The sequence below is a fragment of the Anastrepha ludens genome, chromosome 5, assembly GCF_028408465.1.
Source record: "Anastrepha ludens isolate Willacy chromosome 5, idAnaLude1.1, whole genome shotgun sequence".
Classification (NCBI taxonomy): Eukaryota; Metazoa; Arthropoda; class Insecta; order Diptera; family Tephritidae; genus Anastrepha; species Anastrepha ludens.
The window spans coordinates 20,016,144-20,033,476 of record NC_071501.1 but is presented as its reverse complement, the minus strand read 5'-3'; the positions used below and the strand labels follow the sequence as shown (position 1 = coordinate 20,033,476).

General features: G+C 37.2%; 1 protein-coding gene across 1 annotated transcript in view; it reads left to right on the top strand.

Annotated features, from left to right (window-relative positions):
- The window catches only part of LOC128864136 (uncharacterized), a 57,531-nt gene extending 40,522 nt beyond the window's left edge, over nucleotides 1–17,009 (top strand). The window contains exons 9-10 of the mRNA XM_054103653.1: nucleotides 11,720–11,814; nucleotides 16,612–17,009. Coding sequence (XP_053959628.1) covers nucleotides 11,720–11,814; nucleotides 16,612–16,694 — 178 coding nt within the window. The 3' untranslated portion in view covers nucleotides 16,695–17,009. The remainder of the gene's footprint in view (nucleotides 1–11,719; nucleotides 11,815–16,611) is intronic.
- Nucleotides 17,010–17,333: the final 324 nt, after the last annotated feature.

Below are 17,333 nucleotides of genomic sequence, written 5' to 3'. Positions count from 1 at the left end.
AAGGAACCATACCTCTAAAACGAATTCTGATGTCCTCCAATTTGGGTCGAACTTTTTAGTTTCTTTTCTCAAGTAAAGGCCAAAAATGGTGATATTTTGAAATGATTGTATGGGGAACCCCCCAGCGGAGTTCCAGGGGGTGTGCCACTGGCATGGGTGAATCGGCCGTCCAAAGTTAGTGGGAGTCGGTCATACATTTGGACTCGATTGGAGCACTCTAAGTGGGATTTTTCGTTCGACCCAAATTGGGGGACATCAGAATTCGTTTTAGAGGTATGGTTCCTTCGGCAAAGTTTCTTATTTTGATCCCTAGAATACGATTTTCACAGAGCAATGAGCGATTTTTAAATCAACCCGCCCTATTATGTATGTATACATATATTGTCAAAAAAAAACTAACCCAAATAAAAAGAAACAGCAAAATTTAAAATTAAAAAAAAATATCGCTATTATAAAAAGCTCTTTGTATAGTTGGTGTAGAAATGGTAGCATCGTTAACTGAGGCTATGAAGCCCACCTACTTCCTCTTTTTTGTGTTTTGGATATTTTCAGCGATAATGAAATAAGATATTTGAAGCAAGCTTACTTTTCAGGCAGATTTACATAATTTTTGCTGAATTTCAGTTTGAACAGAAATTTAAAGTTGGACATACTGTCACTTTTCAATAAATTTTAAACAGCAAATGCAAGTTAAATAGCGAGAGAAAAATGTTGCTGCCTTTTCCAGAGTGCAATTAGTTCGTGAAATAATTGTGAAACTTCGCCCGCTTTTCCCACCTTCGATTTTTGTAAAGATTCTATCAGCTACTCCTATTTCACGTGCAATGGGAAAAGGGTACTTTGCTTAAAAAACAAGAGACCTCAAAACTTATTTGTACTATCAATATTATAAGTCTTAAATTGTATTTAAATGAATTTTTTTTTTGTTTTAATTTGTGGACTTGCGTTAGAATTATAACATAATTGAATTAAATGGCCCATATCACTTAGGCATGATCAAATTGTTGACACACTGTAGACATTTATAGGAAAAATGGCTATCAAGCAATTACATTCCAACCGAAGTAGTCATAACCTGATTAGTGCTCGTATTTTGACACATGCAAGTGGCGTTTAGCTTTCCAGCAAATGTGCTTAGCGAACTTGTATTCACAATTAAAAAACAAAATATATATATAAATAAAAATAAAAGTTTTTAAGAATGTTCCTATAAGAGCATAGCCAGCGAAACTACTTAGGCGCTCAAGGCTGTCACTCAATCAAGCCGTTCCGTCCGAGTGCTTTAAGTATCGCCCGGTACAGATCATGCTCTGACAGCTTTTTAATATAAATACGTAGGTATATATGTCGGTTTTCTAAAGCTTGAAAGGCGTATATTTTAAATAACCGCCGCAATTAGCAAAAGTGTTAAGTATTTACATATTTAAATGAAATATAAGTTATGTGGGCGCATTACCGAAGATGGTGAATCATGGGCAACCACGGCTTGGCATGGGCAAAAAGTGACTGTGTTTATATGTGCATACATATGTGCACATATTGTCAGAAGTATATGCTTACTAGAGATGTGCTTTTTGTCGATATTTACAATTTCGAAATTTTCGGGATCCCGTTATTAAAAACCCAGCATTTCGTGACTACAGGTTTGATTGAAAAGTAATGAGTCTTATTTTTTTAAGCAGTTTTATTAAACCTTTTGGCTTATAGTACAACTAATATTCTTCAAAATAGGACCCTTCAGCGTCAATACACCGCTGGTAGCGGTCCTTCCACTGCAGCAAACATTTTTTAAACTCATCCGCCGGAATCGCGTTCAATTCGGCTGTCACAGTTTTTTGGATCGCCTCGATGGAGTCGAAACGCCTCCCCTTCAGCTTTCTTTACAGGCGCGGGAACAAGAAGAAGTCCGGAGGGGACAGGTCTGGGCTGTAGGGAGGGTGGGCAAGCACCGGAACCCCCATCTTGGCCAATGCAGAGGAAGGCGGTGTGCGCCGCCGCTTTGTCGTAATGAAGGGTCCAATTGTTGACGAGGTCAGGCCGAACCCGGGCGACGCGGTTTTTCAGCCGAAGGAGCACTTCTTTGTAAAATGTCGCGTTTACAGTGCTTCCTGGACTACCTACAAACTGTTTAGCTTCACCCAAAATTTGATCGAGTAACGTTGCTCCAACGATCGCTGCATTTTCGCCACTGCAAAATCCTAACACACTTTTAAAACAGCTTTCACGCGCGGAGCGATGTTGACCGCACCGCTGTTGCCAGCGAACTGGGACCGGTTTCTAGTGGAAGTGAAAGGTCCAACGATCATTTTCCCCCACCAGCCGATTCGGTTGATCGCTTAGCAGACGCTTCGCGCGGGAAGGCTCATTACTTTTCAATCAAACCCTGTTGTCCCGAGAGTCGAATATTCATTTTTTCTTGTAACAACTTAACTCGAAAAAATTGCATCTATGTTGTTTGAGAAGCCTCCTACCAAATATTAATTAATAAATAAAGAGGGTTTAAATATACTTTTTTATTTAAAATGAAAATTATTTTATTAGTAATAAACCGAATGATATTATATTTAATTTAGCGTGCACTTATCTGATAAAGCAACTTGAGGCCCGTCGAAAAAAGATCGATGCAAAAAAAAACTGAAAAAGTAAACAAGTATCGGGTATTTTTTAAGAGCTTGAGAACTTAAAAATATTATTGGAACTGATTTTTTTATTATAAACCGGTAGATAATTTTAAGGTATTTATTTTTTGAATATGATATCCGGCATTTGTCCGCCACGGCTACAAGTTACATGGTTCATTCGATCAGTTCACGACTCATTCTTTTCGTTCTGCAGTTGTTGTTTCTCTATCCAAGAAAGAAAAAATGAAAAATTTCATATACTTTTGCTTTAAATCCGGGCGACCGACAAGGTTGCGTTTTAAATCCTGTACTTTTTTCACTATACCTAAACGATCTCAATGATTACCTGAAAGGAGGCACAAAAATTGCTAACACCCATATCAAGGTTCTAATGACGATTTGAGCTTGACTTCCAACAAATGGTAGATTCACTGCACAGTTATTGCTCGCAATGGGCATTAAAAGTTTATCTTGCCAAGTCTAAAGTAGTCATTTTTAGGATAGGTGGTAGAGTTTCATACAACTGTAACTGGAAATATGGGAATGACCCAATAGAAATAGTTAATGAATACAAATACTTAGGAATTACACTTGACTATAATCTCACATTTTCTAAACATTTAGATAAGTTCCTAACAGATGTCAAAACGGTCATAAACGCCACTTGGTTAAAATATTATATTATTAATAATCCGACGTATTTCGTTCTCAAAAAAACTGAAAATCCTTTAGTCAGACTCTAGTTCTATCTTTTTTTATGGAGCGTAAGTTTGGGGGGTTGAAAAGTTTGAGCAAGCTGAGAAGCTTTTGCGCTTTTTTACTAAGAAAATTTTCTTTTTGCCGTCCAACACCCCAAACTACATGATACACCTCGAAACCGGTGTATCAGTTGCCGCAATTTTTATACACCCTCCGCCAACACATGTGTTTTATCGCGTGGTGCTTAATTCTACCAACACCAAGGCTTCCTCCTATCCTTGCTGAAGAAACGATCAGATTAGGTGCTTACTGCGTAAAGGAAGGGAAGGAGCTAGTAGTGTTGACATATCGCTATTAACAGAAATTTATTCTGCTCATATAAGGGAGTTTATGCCAACACTACGAAATAAACAGATGGAAAACAAAAATGCATTTTGTTCACTCAAAGAGCTTCTGTTACAAACTCACGCGAACTGTATCCGCACCTTAAACACTTAAATGTGCCTTATTTTAATGATGATTTTTCTGCTTATGCCATAAGTCTAATTTTTCGAGCAAGAGGTGGCCTCCTCAATCTTAACACGAGAACTTTTAAAAATATTTCCTCCGTGACCTACGCAGTTTGCGACATTGGAGATGCTGAGAACATGAGTCACTTTATTGGCGCTTGTCCCATTTATAAAAACATTCGTACACTGTTTTTCGGGAACAAATTTTTGATTTAGCTGAAGTGATAACCCTCTTTGGGGGACGCAACTAGTTATTATGCGTTATTTCAATGTATATGATAGTGTTACATGCAGGGACTTTATTGTAAATGAATTTTCTTCAACTGCCTTTCACATTTCTGCTATTTGTATGGCACACAATCTTATAAATTATTGGCATAATTGTTTTTTATTTTTGTTCTATCAATCCTGAAATATGATATCATATTCACTGTGTTATGAATATAATAATCAAAATACTACCACTACTACTACTCTTATTTTGTGGCTAAAATAAGTTCATATATTTTTAATATCGTACAATTTAAGCGGAATAAGCGAAGTAGTAGGTTTTAATGCGTATTCAAGTTGTGATAAGAAACCAAGTTATGATAAGGAGGCAAATACGGCATGGAACTTGTCAAACATAAAACCGAAGTCATCCTTATGACACGAGGTCACACGCCACTCGAAGTCAGCGTGCAAATAGGTGACACAACCTTAGTTACCCAAAAAGTTGTGAAATACTTAGATATTCAACTTGACTGCAGGCTTAATTTCTGGGCCCAGATACGGCATGCGGCTACCAAAGCAGCAAAGGTCACGGGTATGCTAAGTAGATTAATGGCAAGCATCGGTGGGTTAACACAGAGCAAGAGAAAGCTCAATTCAATTCACCTATACGGCAGCGAAGTATGGGGAATTGTGCTAAACTGCAAAGCCAAGCGCAAAGCATTGGGGGCTGTGCAACGAACAGCGGCACTCAGAGTTGCCTCCGCCTACGGCACTGTCTCAGACGCAGCAAATTTTGTGATCAGCGGGCAGATACCCGTTGGCCTCATGGTCCGGGAATGAATGGATACGTGGAACTCCAAAAAGAAACATATCATCACTAGCTTCTCAGAACGGAGATGCCAAACCATGATGCGGTGGCAAAGCCGCTGGAACACTGAATCGAGTGGCAGATGGATGGCTAAAGTTATTCCATTAATTGATAAATGGGTCCAAAGGAACTTCGGGGAAGTGGACTACTTCTTAACTGCCGGGCCACATGACCAAGGTAAGTGATTCCAAGTACATATACTACGAAGCGCTGAGCGATGACGCTGAACACACGTTTTTTAGTTGTAACAGATAGCTCGCGGAAAGAAAACGAACGCGAGGAGAGCTGGAAGGCGGTAAAGAAATACATCGAGAACGTACTACGAAAAAAAAGATTGTCCTCGACACAGTGCAACAAAGCAGAACCGCACAGATAAAGACACAAGAAGACTAGCCTATAGCATGAAAGCTGGCTACAAGTATGGTGGACCCACACGTGGATGATAGAATTGGTTCTTTATGGAAGCCGTTTTGGGCCCTCCCGAAGTAATATAGAAAGCAGTTCCGGGAAGGGTGTCTGCCCAGAAGGAGGGATCGTTTTGGTGGCCACACCACACGACGCAGTTGTTGTTGTTGTTGTTGAGGTGGTTGAACATTTCCACTGAAATTCTCCTAATTTGTGACCAGCACCGTTTTACTACCACTATCTCGTGTGATGATGTATTTTTTTTTTTCTTTTTCCAAGTCAGATCCATTTAGTGAGGTCCAAGTATAACAGCAAATCCTTTATCTCTATGACTGAGATCTCCTCGATTTGCTGTAGGAAAGGCTTACCGAAGGATCGGAGCCGTGCCCTGGCTAGTCCCGGACAATCACATAAATAGTGGAAAAGACTTTCCTTCACCCCTTCCGCTTGACAGCTTCTGCAGATAGGATTGAAGGGTAGATTGAGTCTAGCTGCATGATCCCCTACTTTTCAATTACCTGTAAGGGTTGCAGTGATGCGTGAAATGTTTGGCCGAGAACATCCTAGCAGGTCATTCGTCCTTTGGATTTTATATGACAGCCACGGCGGCCGCCGTAGCCGAATGGGTTGGTGCGTGATTACCATTCGGAATTCACCGAGAGGTCGTTAGTTCGAATCTCGGTGAAGGCAAAATTAATAAAAACATTTTTCTAATAGCGGTCGCCCCTCGGCAGGCAATGGCAAACCTCCGAGTGTATTTCTGCCATGAAAAAGCTCCTCATAAAAATATCTGCCGTTCGGAGTCGGCTTGAAACTGTAGGTCCCTCCATTTGTGGAACAACATCAAGACGCACACCACAAATAGGAGGAGGAGCTCGGCCAAACACCTAACAGAAGTGTACGCGCCAATTATTTATTTTTTTTTTTATGTGTTTTTTGTTGTAATACATGTAGGTATTTGCTTCCATCTTCTTTCGGCTAAAGCATGATAGTGTGAAGCAATGGATGCTTTTAATGTGTTCAGTGGGGTGGAGACTGCCACCGCCTCTGCTATGTCTAGTGTCGAACCTTTTCTTGCTAGCTCATCCGCTATCTCATTGCCCCGTATGTTCCTATGACCGGGAACCCGTATCAGAGTAATTTCAAGCCAATGGCTGAGCATTTCCAGCTCCTCTCTAAACTGTAAGACCAGTTTGGAGGAAATGTAGTTGGAGTCTAAGGCCTTAATAGCTGCTTGACTGTATGAGAAGATAGCTACTCTTGCATCAAATTCCTTGTAGAGCTCTAGGGATTTGCATGCTTCTCTGATCGCTAAAAGTTCTGCCTGGAACACGGTGGCATAATCAGGAAGACGAATTGAATGAGATAGGTTGAGTGGCTCCGAATGGAAGCCAGCTCCCACACCACCACGACGCAGTAAACGACGGTCGCTGTAAGTGCGAAGGCATTTTGAACCCTACCTCATCCACCAAAAAACATGCGTATTCATTTATGTGAAAATATAAAATCAAGTAAGCCAGTGAAACTTTTTACAGCAGAGGCATGCTTGGATTGTTTTTCACATTAAAAAGAAAATAGAAACAAAAAAATTCTAACATATCAATATTTGCTAAAAAGTTGAAGTCGATGTTTTTTTTTAGTTTTGTAAAAAACGGATTCTTCTGCCTTCCTTTCATATGCTTTGTAAGAAATTACAATTTCCGAAAGTCCCACCGAAATCTCGGGATACCGGGATCGACATCATTAGCATGCACGCATTTTTGTTTAGTTGGCGCTTGATTGAGTCTTAAAAGCCTCCCAAGCCTTCACCTGCGCATACCTACCAGATCATAATCTATCATCCAGGTAGTCAGTCACTCAGTTGCAAGGACTTACAAACGGCAGACCGCGCTTTCACATGCAACTTGAAGGAAAATACAAATGTAGATACACTAATTACTGGCAGTTTACAAAGCAAATAGAGTCACACATAGATCAAGTCATTATGCTGTACTTGACTAGGCACACCCATAGCGGTGGACCCTTCCGAAAGCGACTGAAAGCTGCAGGAGAATGATTGCTGACGAACGAACAGACAATATGTCAGTGGCGATTTCTCGCTTTTGCGCACTGAAGGGCTCAAGTCGAGTACTTAATTTTTTGGTCGATTTTGTAAAATTGTGTACCTCCGCATTTTGTTTTGTTCTATACAATTTTTTTTATTTTTGTTTTTTTTTTTATTTAATTTCATGGGAGTTGAAAATTTTGCCGCGTAGTAGTACAATGGATGACCAGTCATTCGTTATGAATATATAAATGCATACCTACATATGCGCATACTTAGCTTCAAACACAATGGGAATGCCAGTTGGCAATGTGATCGGGAATGCGAATGAGATGGGAACGCAGTAGGTGCGTAGGCGAACTAGTATCAAAGCAAAAGGAAAAAAAATAAGAGAATACTCAGCCAGATCCAGAATTCGTAAGGTGTGTGTGTGTGTGTTTGTGTTTGTAAATACATATGTAGCATAATTGAGAGCGCGAACATTAACCAAAAAAGGTATTGTGATCAGCACTTAAAATAAGCGACTCCCGCCTTCCGTTGTTGCTTTTGATCGTCTAACAAAAGTTACAAGCGTCGAGCAAGAAAAAAAGGTTGTTGAGCATGCGCGCGGTGTTTATGTAAACAGCTTTGTTGTTCCACCGCTGATTTTTCCACAGCGATAAAATCAGCGTACACTACACCAAATATACCTACATATGTACACATGTGTGGGTAAAGGGTGCTATGATTCGAATGGTTGCTGAAATAGGTAAATACTTGAAATGAAAGCGTAAAACCAAGCCAAGGTATAATTTTTACGATGAATTTTTGGATTAAGAAAAATATAGGGTGCACCTTTTAGCGTTTGGAGTTTTAACTATACATTTTTTTAACTTTAACAGCTAAAAAATAGCTGGACTGTGTCAGAAATTTTGTTCATGATTAGACATTTGTAAAATGGGTCGGCTTTCGCTTGAACAAATGCAGTGAATAACGTTTGGTTGGAAATACATTTTTTTTGTCGAAAAATAATCTTTTCATATGAGACTCATTTTCACCGCGGCGGCTATTTTAACGAACAGAATTGTGGCGTTTGTAGGTTGGAAATGTGCAGGTTGTCATGTAGAGTCCAATACATCCACAACGAGTGACCCATCAATCTTCTCCATTACATCAACAGCTCTGGCTGGCTGTAGATATCTGCCTGTTGGAGGCCTCATAATGGTATCAAAATAGCGGTTTAATGCTACTTGAGGAGTGCCAGACATTCCACCCACCAACCGACAGTTTGATACGGGTTGTGGCCGGTCGGCTGCATTCTATCGTTTTTTATCGAAAATGAGCAGTCAATGATGAGCATATTACGTCATGTTTTATTTTCGAAATTGAAGGAGATGCGAAGGAGATAGCTCAGACGACGTTCGATTTCAATAGGATGGCGCAGCTTCCGTCAACTTTGCATACGATCTTTTGCTAGACGAATTGAGTACTAATGGTGGCGCCTTCCTAAACAGTTACTTTATTTTTCTCGATTTTGATTAGTCTGACGTCAGGTGCTTTACCAATGTAAAACAAACGAACAAAACATTTCATGGGCTTTTACGACGACACGGCGAACTCGGAAGGCGTAACCATGTATTCTATCATTCTTGGATCATTTGCGCAGGGATGATGGATTACCAGGTTTGGCCAATCTGCTATGATGAAAAACAAAATTGTGCCAGCAACTGCGGTTGTCACGTCACCCGGTACTCGACAGCATAATTCACACACTCGTCCAATCACTCATTCAGTTCAGACGGCAATGAAGCAACGTGAATAATTTTTTTCGTTTATCACTAACAGAATCTCTGTTTTCCGTAAACAAATCGCTGTCATGACCCCGGTGAGATCAGCCAATCAGCTGACTCTTTGAAATTCGCTGAGAGCCTATTAACGGTCTGACTTGGGCCACACTTTCTGAATTCCTTTCACCATGCTTTTGCGCACTATCTGCAAAAATCGAAAAATCAGTCAAAATAATGAGGTTATTTTACCGCCTAGAAGCCGCGATTGGATTACAATATTTTTTGTGACGCCCAGTAAAGATAAATGTCAAGGATGATAGATTTACCAGGTTTGCTATTTAACTATAGTGAAAAAGAAAATTTGAGGGGAACTTCGGCTACCACGTCACTTGGGAGACTCAGCGAAATTCCGCACGAACATTTTACACATTCGTCCAATCAATCATTGTTCAGATGGCAACGAAGTGTCACTGATTGATATTTTTCGTATATCACCAACACAATCTCAGTTTTTTCGTAAACACATTTCAAGTGACGGCAGCTTATCAGCTAATTCCGTCAAATTCGCCAAGAACGATATACGGGTCTGTTAAAGAGCCACCTTTAAATTCTTTTCACCATGTTATGTCAGCCATGTAGAGGCGATTTAAAAGCTCAAAGATGAGATTGAAGTTGCATTTGGTGAGATAAGTGCTGAAGCTCCCTAAAAAGTACAGTAAATTGGATTGACTAAATCGGCTACTGTAAATACAGACATGGAAAGCCTACGAATGAAGTGTTGTGTAAGTTTGCAAGTTTTACCCTTTTCATTAAAAATATTCATACGCCTTTTATGTATAGATTAATTAAATTCCAAAGCTGCATGGACCATCCTGTATATAATTTTTAATATATTTATGTAATCAATTTCTTTCAAAAAAAGGGTGGCAATATTCTATCTTAAATCCAACTCAAATATTTGATAAATTGTTCTTCTTCCTTTGCTTTTATGCCATTTCACTTGAGGCCTGCTCTTCTAGTACGTAATCTTCAGATCCGATCCTGACTTAACTCGGTGTTTAAGTTCCCACGTTTCATATCGCTTTCTATTGCCTCGTCCATGTTGTGGTCGGCTGGGCACCGTTGCAATGCTTAACACGTTTTTTGTCATATCTGATTCAGGCTTCCTCTGGATATGCTCATACCAACGGAGACGATTTTCTTGTACTGTTCGCACAATCGGCGCGATTTTAAGATTTCCACGAATGAATCGAGCATTGTCCAGCATTGTGACCGAGGCTGACCATCTCAACATTTTCATTTGCTGTTTGAAATTTCTTTCTTTCTTTCTAGGCCCGCATTCGGATCTATATAACAAAGTGGGACGCACGGCAGTTTTGTATATTTTGCATTTTAGAAGAAGTAGCATTCTTTTGTCACTGAGTTTCATAAATTGCTATTTGTAATAAACCTAAGGTGGCAAAGTTCCTAAAAAAAAATAGTTTGGAATAGAATTTACTTGAAAGTGTTTGCCTTGATGCTCATGTTAGATTTATGCCTATTTTTTAATAAGTTAGCTTTTTATAAACAAACAGGTGGAAACATCCACCACAAATCCTCTACGGCTCATAGGCTTTCTAACGGTGTAAAAAATTTTTAAATCAGGCAATCGTTTTCAAATGGAGCTCTCTACGTTTTTATATAGAAATTTTGAAGCTACTTACTTGTAACTTGGAAATCAATTCACGCACGAGAATTGAAATAATCTGTTCACCAAGTTTGCAAAAAAATTAGTTTCGTGGAAAAGAGTTACAAATTTTACTAGCACTTACGTGCTGGGGCAAAATCAGGGATTGCACATTTTAAAAACTAAACTAAATATAGCTTTTAAGACACTAAACTATTTTTAGCAAACCAAAATTCGTTTGAGTTTTTTCACATTCTACTCTGAGACACCCTGCATATGAATTTACATATGCACTTACATATATCTGTTGAATGCAAGCTGTTAATCGCTAATGATTCCGACCGTGATACCTGATCAATGGGAAGCTGCTCTCTCATTACACTGTAATTTTATCCCTCTCTCTTCTTCTCTTTCTCCTTCTCTCTCTCTCTATGACTCTTACCATTTGAGGAGCGCGTTTGTTTTATCACTGTCACAATCTTATTTGTAATAGTTAAATATCACTGATGACTTTTTGTTGTAGTGTAATGTAAGCAATGTTTACTTGCCAACCAGTTGATTTAGTATCACCCGAGGGTGATTATCTATTCGAAAATTCTTTGGTTGCGTAAACGTTTTAATAACCTTTTCTTGTAATTGTAATTTGTATGTTGGGCAAACAAATCATCATCATCTCTTCTATAAATGTTCTCGTGCCTTTTTCGGCAGACTCGACACCCTCGAGATACCATAGAAGAACAGCGAGTGAGCGAGCCCTTTCGCCGGTTGCTTTGGTTGAGTATCCCACTTAACGTTTAGGACACATTGATAAATAGACTTTCAAGGCCTAAGAATAACAACAAATACTCGTACACTAATGCGGAACGCATTGTTGTGGTTTTGTGAATAAATAATTATTTATGTTCGTTTTTTGTGATCTTCTTTACAGTGGCGTACAGTGTCGTGACACGCTAAATGGTGCCCAGTGCGATTCTTGCCCAATTGGATACGATGGTGATGGCCGTTCGTGCACAATACGTTCAGGTGAGCGAAGGGGTTGGGAGTTTTGTTGTTAAAGACGTGAATGTAAATATGTGTTATGTATGAATGTATATATATATATTTGATTAAGCAAATTTTTAAGGGGAAATAAGCAGTCGGGAGGAGCAGAAGAGCAATTTAAAAAATTGATGTGCTATTGTAACTTTTAACTTTATTGTAAATCTAGGGACTGGGATATCTGCAATCACAAATAAATACATAATAATACTTATATAATATAATATTTGTGCAATTTAGAAATCAACCTAAATTAACCTAAAAATTAACTAAACTGAAATCAGTGTTACTCTGTCACTAATCATTCGTCTCACAGACTACAAATTAAAAAAAAAAGTATATTTTTAAATTTCCTTTTTTTAATTTCAAAGAAATTAGTGTAAATTAAGAGAATTATTATATTATTTTTATTTAGGAATTTATGAAAGTTCTGTTAGTGTGGTGGTGAGACGGGAATATGTCGAATTCGCAAAACTGTAGGCGTGCTTAGTCTATTAGACGAATGTTTAGTGATCCAGAGTAAAAGGAAAAAATATTTTTTTGCTAAAAAAGTGTCTTAATACAATAAAAATTATATACTCAAAGGAATAAGGGGAAAATATTTAGATATTTATATTAGGAGCCTCCTTCAGTTGTGCGCACCGTAACTGAAACTTTATTCGCATTTTTCTCTAAATTACATTTTTGAAAACGGACAGACTCATAACTCGATGAACTTGAAAATTTAAATGTACACATGTAATCATTCAAATAGGCGTGGGGGTGCCACGATACAAGAAATGAAAGTTTTTTAAATTAATAATTAAAACTATACATAACTCGGCTGGGTATTGAACCAAACCAATTTTTTTAAAGAGATTAAGTCATAAGTAAAAAGTGATTTCTCCGATTTTCGAAGCTATCAATCGAAATAAAGATATGGGTCTTCAAAGTACGGAATTGGCGCTTTATTAAAAACTTATTTAAAATTAATGTGTGCAAATAATTAAAAATGTAAAAAAGTATGGTCGTGATCCACTTGTTCTGCCTATTTATTTATTAAGCCAATGAATATAATATATTCCTTTAGGGTTGGTGGACATATTTTAAGGTGAATAGGCAATAAAAAGCACAATTAAACAATTTATAATAAATATTCAAAGATTTTAATAGGTGATCTTTTAAAAATGAAAAACCTTTCTCAAAAAATTTAGAGATTTTATTAAACTCAATTAAGGTTCTAGTAATAGGAGCATTCTGAGCATAAATGGATTTTGAAAGACCAACATAGAAGAACTCCAACCTATGAAGAGCTTTGGCCGGAATATTAAGGAAAATCCTCTTTACGAAATCCTATATTACGAAAAATTAAAAATCTTATATTTAAAGATGGTTAAACACTCTTCCCTTTGAAATGCATATTTGAATACTTTGTATATAAAAATTTCAAAAAATAAAAATAAAAAAATATTAGTAAAAATAAATAAATTTAACACAGAAAATATAAATCTTAAAATGGAGGAGCAAAGAGGAAAAATTCATGTGGTCATGAAAATCAAGGGTATTTCAAAAAAACGTGCCAAGATGTTATTTTCAAAATAAAAAATGTAAAAATGTAGAATCTTTCAGCTTTCACCATTTTTTTTTTTTTTCCAAAATACGGCTCTTAACAATTATATATTATGTAAAAAATGACATAATTTAAATGTCCACCAAGAGAACGTGTACAGGTAACTTAACATAAAATGTTATGTTAACAGTGCGAGCCGGTTACAGTTTTTATAAGTTGCTTTCAGGCGCAGCCATGGTCTTAGCTGTATGAACAAGAGTGCGATCATTAATTAAGTTTTGTTTTGTGGAGTTTTGGTAATGAAACGAGCAATTTATTTTATTTTTAATATATATATTTTTTTTTTAATATTTTATTTTATTTTCTCTAAGAAATGAAGTAAATATTCTCATATTTGGAAATAAGAAATGCAAAACAAGCAAACGAAAACACCATGCAGTTCATATTCTTTGCATAAACATGCAAACAACTCTGCTAACCATCTGCTGTCAGCAAGCCTCAAATTTAATCCAAAGTAGACTGTTTATGTTAACTCTTTTACGATGGAAATGCTTGCTGATGATTCTGGAATTTAATAAAACTATGAATTGTAGTTAAGTTTTTGTTGGAAAAAGGCTATATTTTATAAATTTAGCTGCTAAAATTCTCTATGAATCTATGATCTGTGAATCTATCGATTTAATTCAAACTAACTATTGACATTGCTAAATAAATTTCTGATAGGCAATTGTCTATTGTCAATTTATTGTTATTTTTATGATAGACATTATAGTTATACATAATAGGTCTATTTATAAGTTCGTGCGGTTTTACAACAGATGGCGTAACTTGATTATTATTCCATCGATCCACATTTCCAAACATTCATTGGAGAGCTACTGTCGTAAGGCACAAACGTCAGTATAAGTTTTTTATTTGAAGCGTAAACAACAATATTTTTACCACACTTGAAAATGTCGAATTTCGTGCCAAATAATGTGTTTTTGCGGGGAATTCTTCTTCATTATTTTAATATGAAGAAAAAAGCAGCCGAAAGTCATCGTATCTTGGTGGAAGTTTATGGTGAGCATGCTCTATCTGAGCGAACGTGCCAGAAGTGGTTTGCACGCTTTAAAAGTGGTGATTTTGGCTTGGAAGACGAAGAACGCGAGGGTGCGCCGCCAAAGTTCATGGATACCGAATTGGAGGAATTGCTCGATCAAGATCCGGCTCAAACGCAAGAAGAGGTTGCAAAAACTTTGGGAGTTGATCAATCAACCATTTCCAAACGTTTAAAAGCCATGGGAATGATCCGAAAGGTAGGCCATTGGGTGCCGTATGAATTGAAGCCAAGAGACGTTGAACGCCGTTTTATGGCATGCGAACAACTGCTTCAACGGCACAAAAGAAAGGGTTTTTTGCATCGAATTGTGACTGGCGATGAAAAGTGGGTCCATTACGACAATCCAAAACGTCGGGCAACGTATGGATACCCTGGCCATGCTTCAACATCGACGTCGGCGCAGAATATTCATGGCCTGAAGGTTATGCTGTGTATCTGGTGGGACCAGCTGGGTGTTGTGTATTATGAGCTACTGAAACCGAATGAAACGATTACGGGGGATGTCTACCGACGACAATTGATGCGTTTGAGCCGAGCTCTGCGAGAAAAACGGCCGCAATACGCCGATAGACACGACAAAGTTATTTTGCAACATGACAATGCTCGGCCACATGTTGCACAAGTGGTCAAAACATACTTAGAAACGCTCAAATGGGATGTCCTACCCCACCCGCTGTATAGTCCAGACCTTGCGCCATCCGATTACTATCTCTTCCGATCGATGCAACATGGCCTGGCTGACCAGCACTTCCGTAATTACGATGAAGTCAAAAAATGGATCGATTCGTGGATTGCGGCAAAACCGACCGAATTTTTCACAAAGGGAATCCGTGAATTGCCAGAAAGATGGGAAAAAGTAGTAGTAAGCGATGGACAATATTTTGAATATTAAATTTGTAACCATTTTACGTCAATAAAGTTTCAAATTTCGAAAAAAAACCGCACGAACTTATTCATAGTCCTATATATATGTATGTGTTTACATAGCTCTGTACTCATGCAGACAAGTGAGTGAGAGTCGATGAATGAATGCTTAATTGTTGAGACCGTCGAGATATCCATGTTGTTGCTTGATCAGCAACACTTAGCGCTACAACAGCAATATTCTCAACAGAATCTACAGTTTTTGGTCTGTCAGTCCTTTTTCTATCGGCGACAGAACTTGAAATTTTTTCACCAACCTTAGACTTGTCGACTCATTTGAACGATTATTTCCACCAAAAAGATCATGAATTTTGCGATAAATTTTTTGTAATGAATTTGATAAATTTTTTATGGGTCATTCTGCTTCTTCTTTTTCATTGGCGCAATAACCGCTTATGCGATTTTAGCCAAGTTTAACAAAACACACCAATCGTTTCTTCTCGAAGCCAGTTGGACACACCAAGTGCAGCCAACTCATTTTCTAACAAATCTTTTCACCGCAGAGGAGGCCTTCCTCCTCGTCTCTGCTGTCCTTCTCCAGCTGGTACCCAATAGAATACTTTCAAAAAAAATTTACGTATAACTTGTTTTTGTAGTGCCTATTGCGATTCTTTAAATAAAAAGTGGATATCAAAAATAAATTCTTCGTACCAAAAAAGTCCCAAGTACATGTCTGAATAAAAATAAAAAATTATATTGTAATATTTTGGTTAGTTTGTCTTTGCCCGATATATTTAATACAAGGTGGCGCAAAATTAGTCATCCAATTTGGTGTTTGTATATCTTTTCTACCAATTTAAAAAAAATTTTAAGGAAATCTTTATTTTGACCTTTACGCGCTCCATTGCTTGTATGTCCAGTTCACATGTGGCAATTTTGATTGACGTACGACACCATTTGCAAAAATTATAAATCTTCCGCTAGGGTAATTAATTTTGCGCCATCTTTTATGTAGAATATGAAAATTAAATAAAAATCCTGACTGCTTATAACCTCTTAAATTTAAAATATAATATATCATATCATCTTCATCTGAAATTAGAAATAAAATTTTAAATTTTTTTATTAAAAACAAAAAATATTTTATTTAAAACAAAAAAACTAAAATGTTTTATTAAATACAAAAGAATTTAATTTTATTTAAAGACCTTCTACTTATGTAATTATGTATTCGTTTTCATAAAAAATGTCTCTCTTTAACTTTCAGCCAATCTCATAGTGCCCTCCCACAACGTTCAACACTACCAACGCCAATACACCGCACGCAAATACTCTGTAATTAGCTCCTGAAGGCAATCGAACGAAAACTATATGAAGTCAGCACAAAGCAGCTCACGCATACATACATATGCGTAAACGTGTGTATGTGTGTGTATTAATTTTAGTCAATTATGATTAATAATTGCAATATCACTTGCCTTAACCTAAATATTTATACTTTTGTTCAAGTATTATTAAATCCAAAAAGCGTAAAATGTTAATGCAATATTTTCTTTGTACAATTTTAAAAAACCTCTAACCAGTTAACTAAATTACGACACTGTAAACTAAAAATAAATGCGAATAAAGTTGAGTTAAATAACTTAAAAAAATATTAAAATTAAATATTTGTTGTTATTTTATTCGAAAGGAACTGTTAATATAGATAGAAATCTTAAGCTGATGGCCTAGCCGCTAATGCTTTAAAATCATTGTGATTGTAATTCATTACTTTTCCAATATTTAAATAAAAGAAAAAAAAATTTTTATTACGATACAAAATTTGAATTTTACTAGAACAACCAGAATGGCCCGTATTAGATAATCGGAGCTTATTCGACTTAGTTGAAATGCATCCACAAAGATTGAGACAGGATGGCGCGACGTACGGCATGGTGGGATCAGGGACCCCTTTTTTGTTTTTTTGAAAGAAGGAAGTAGACGTCGTTC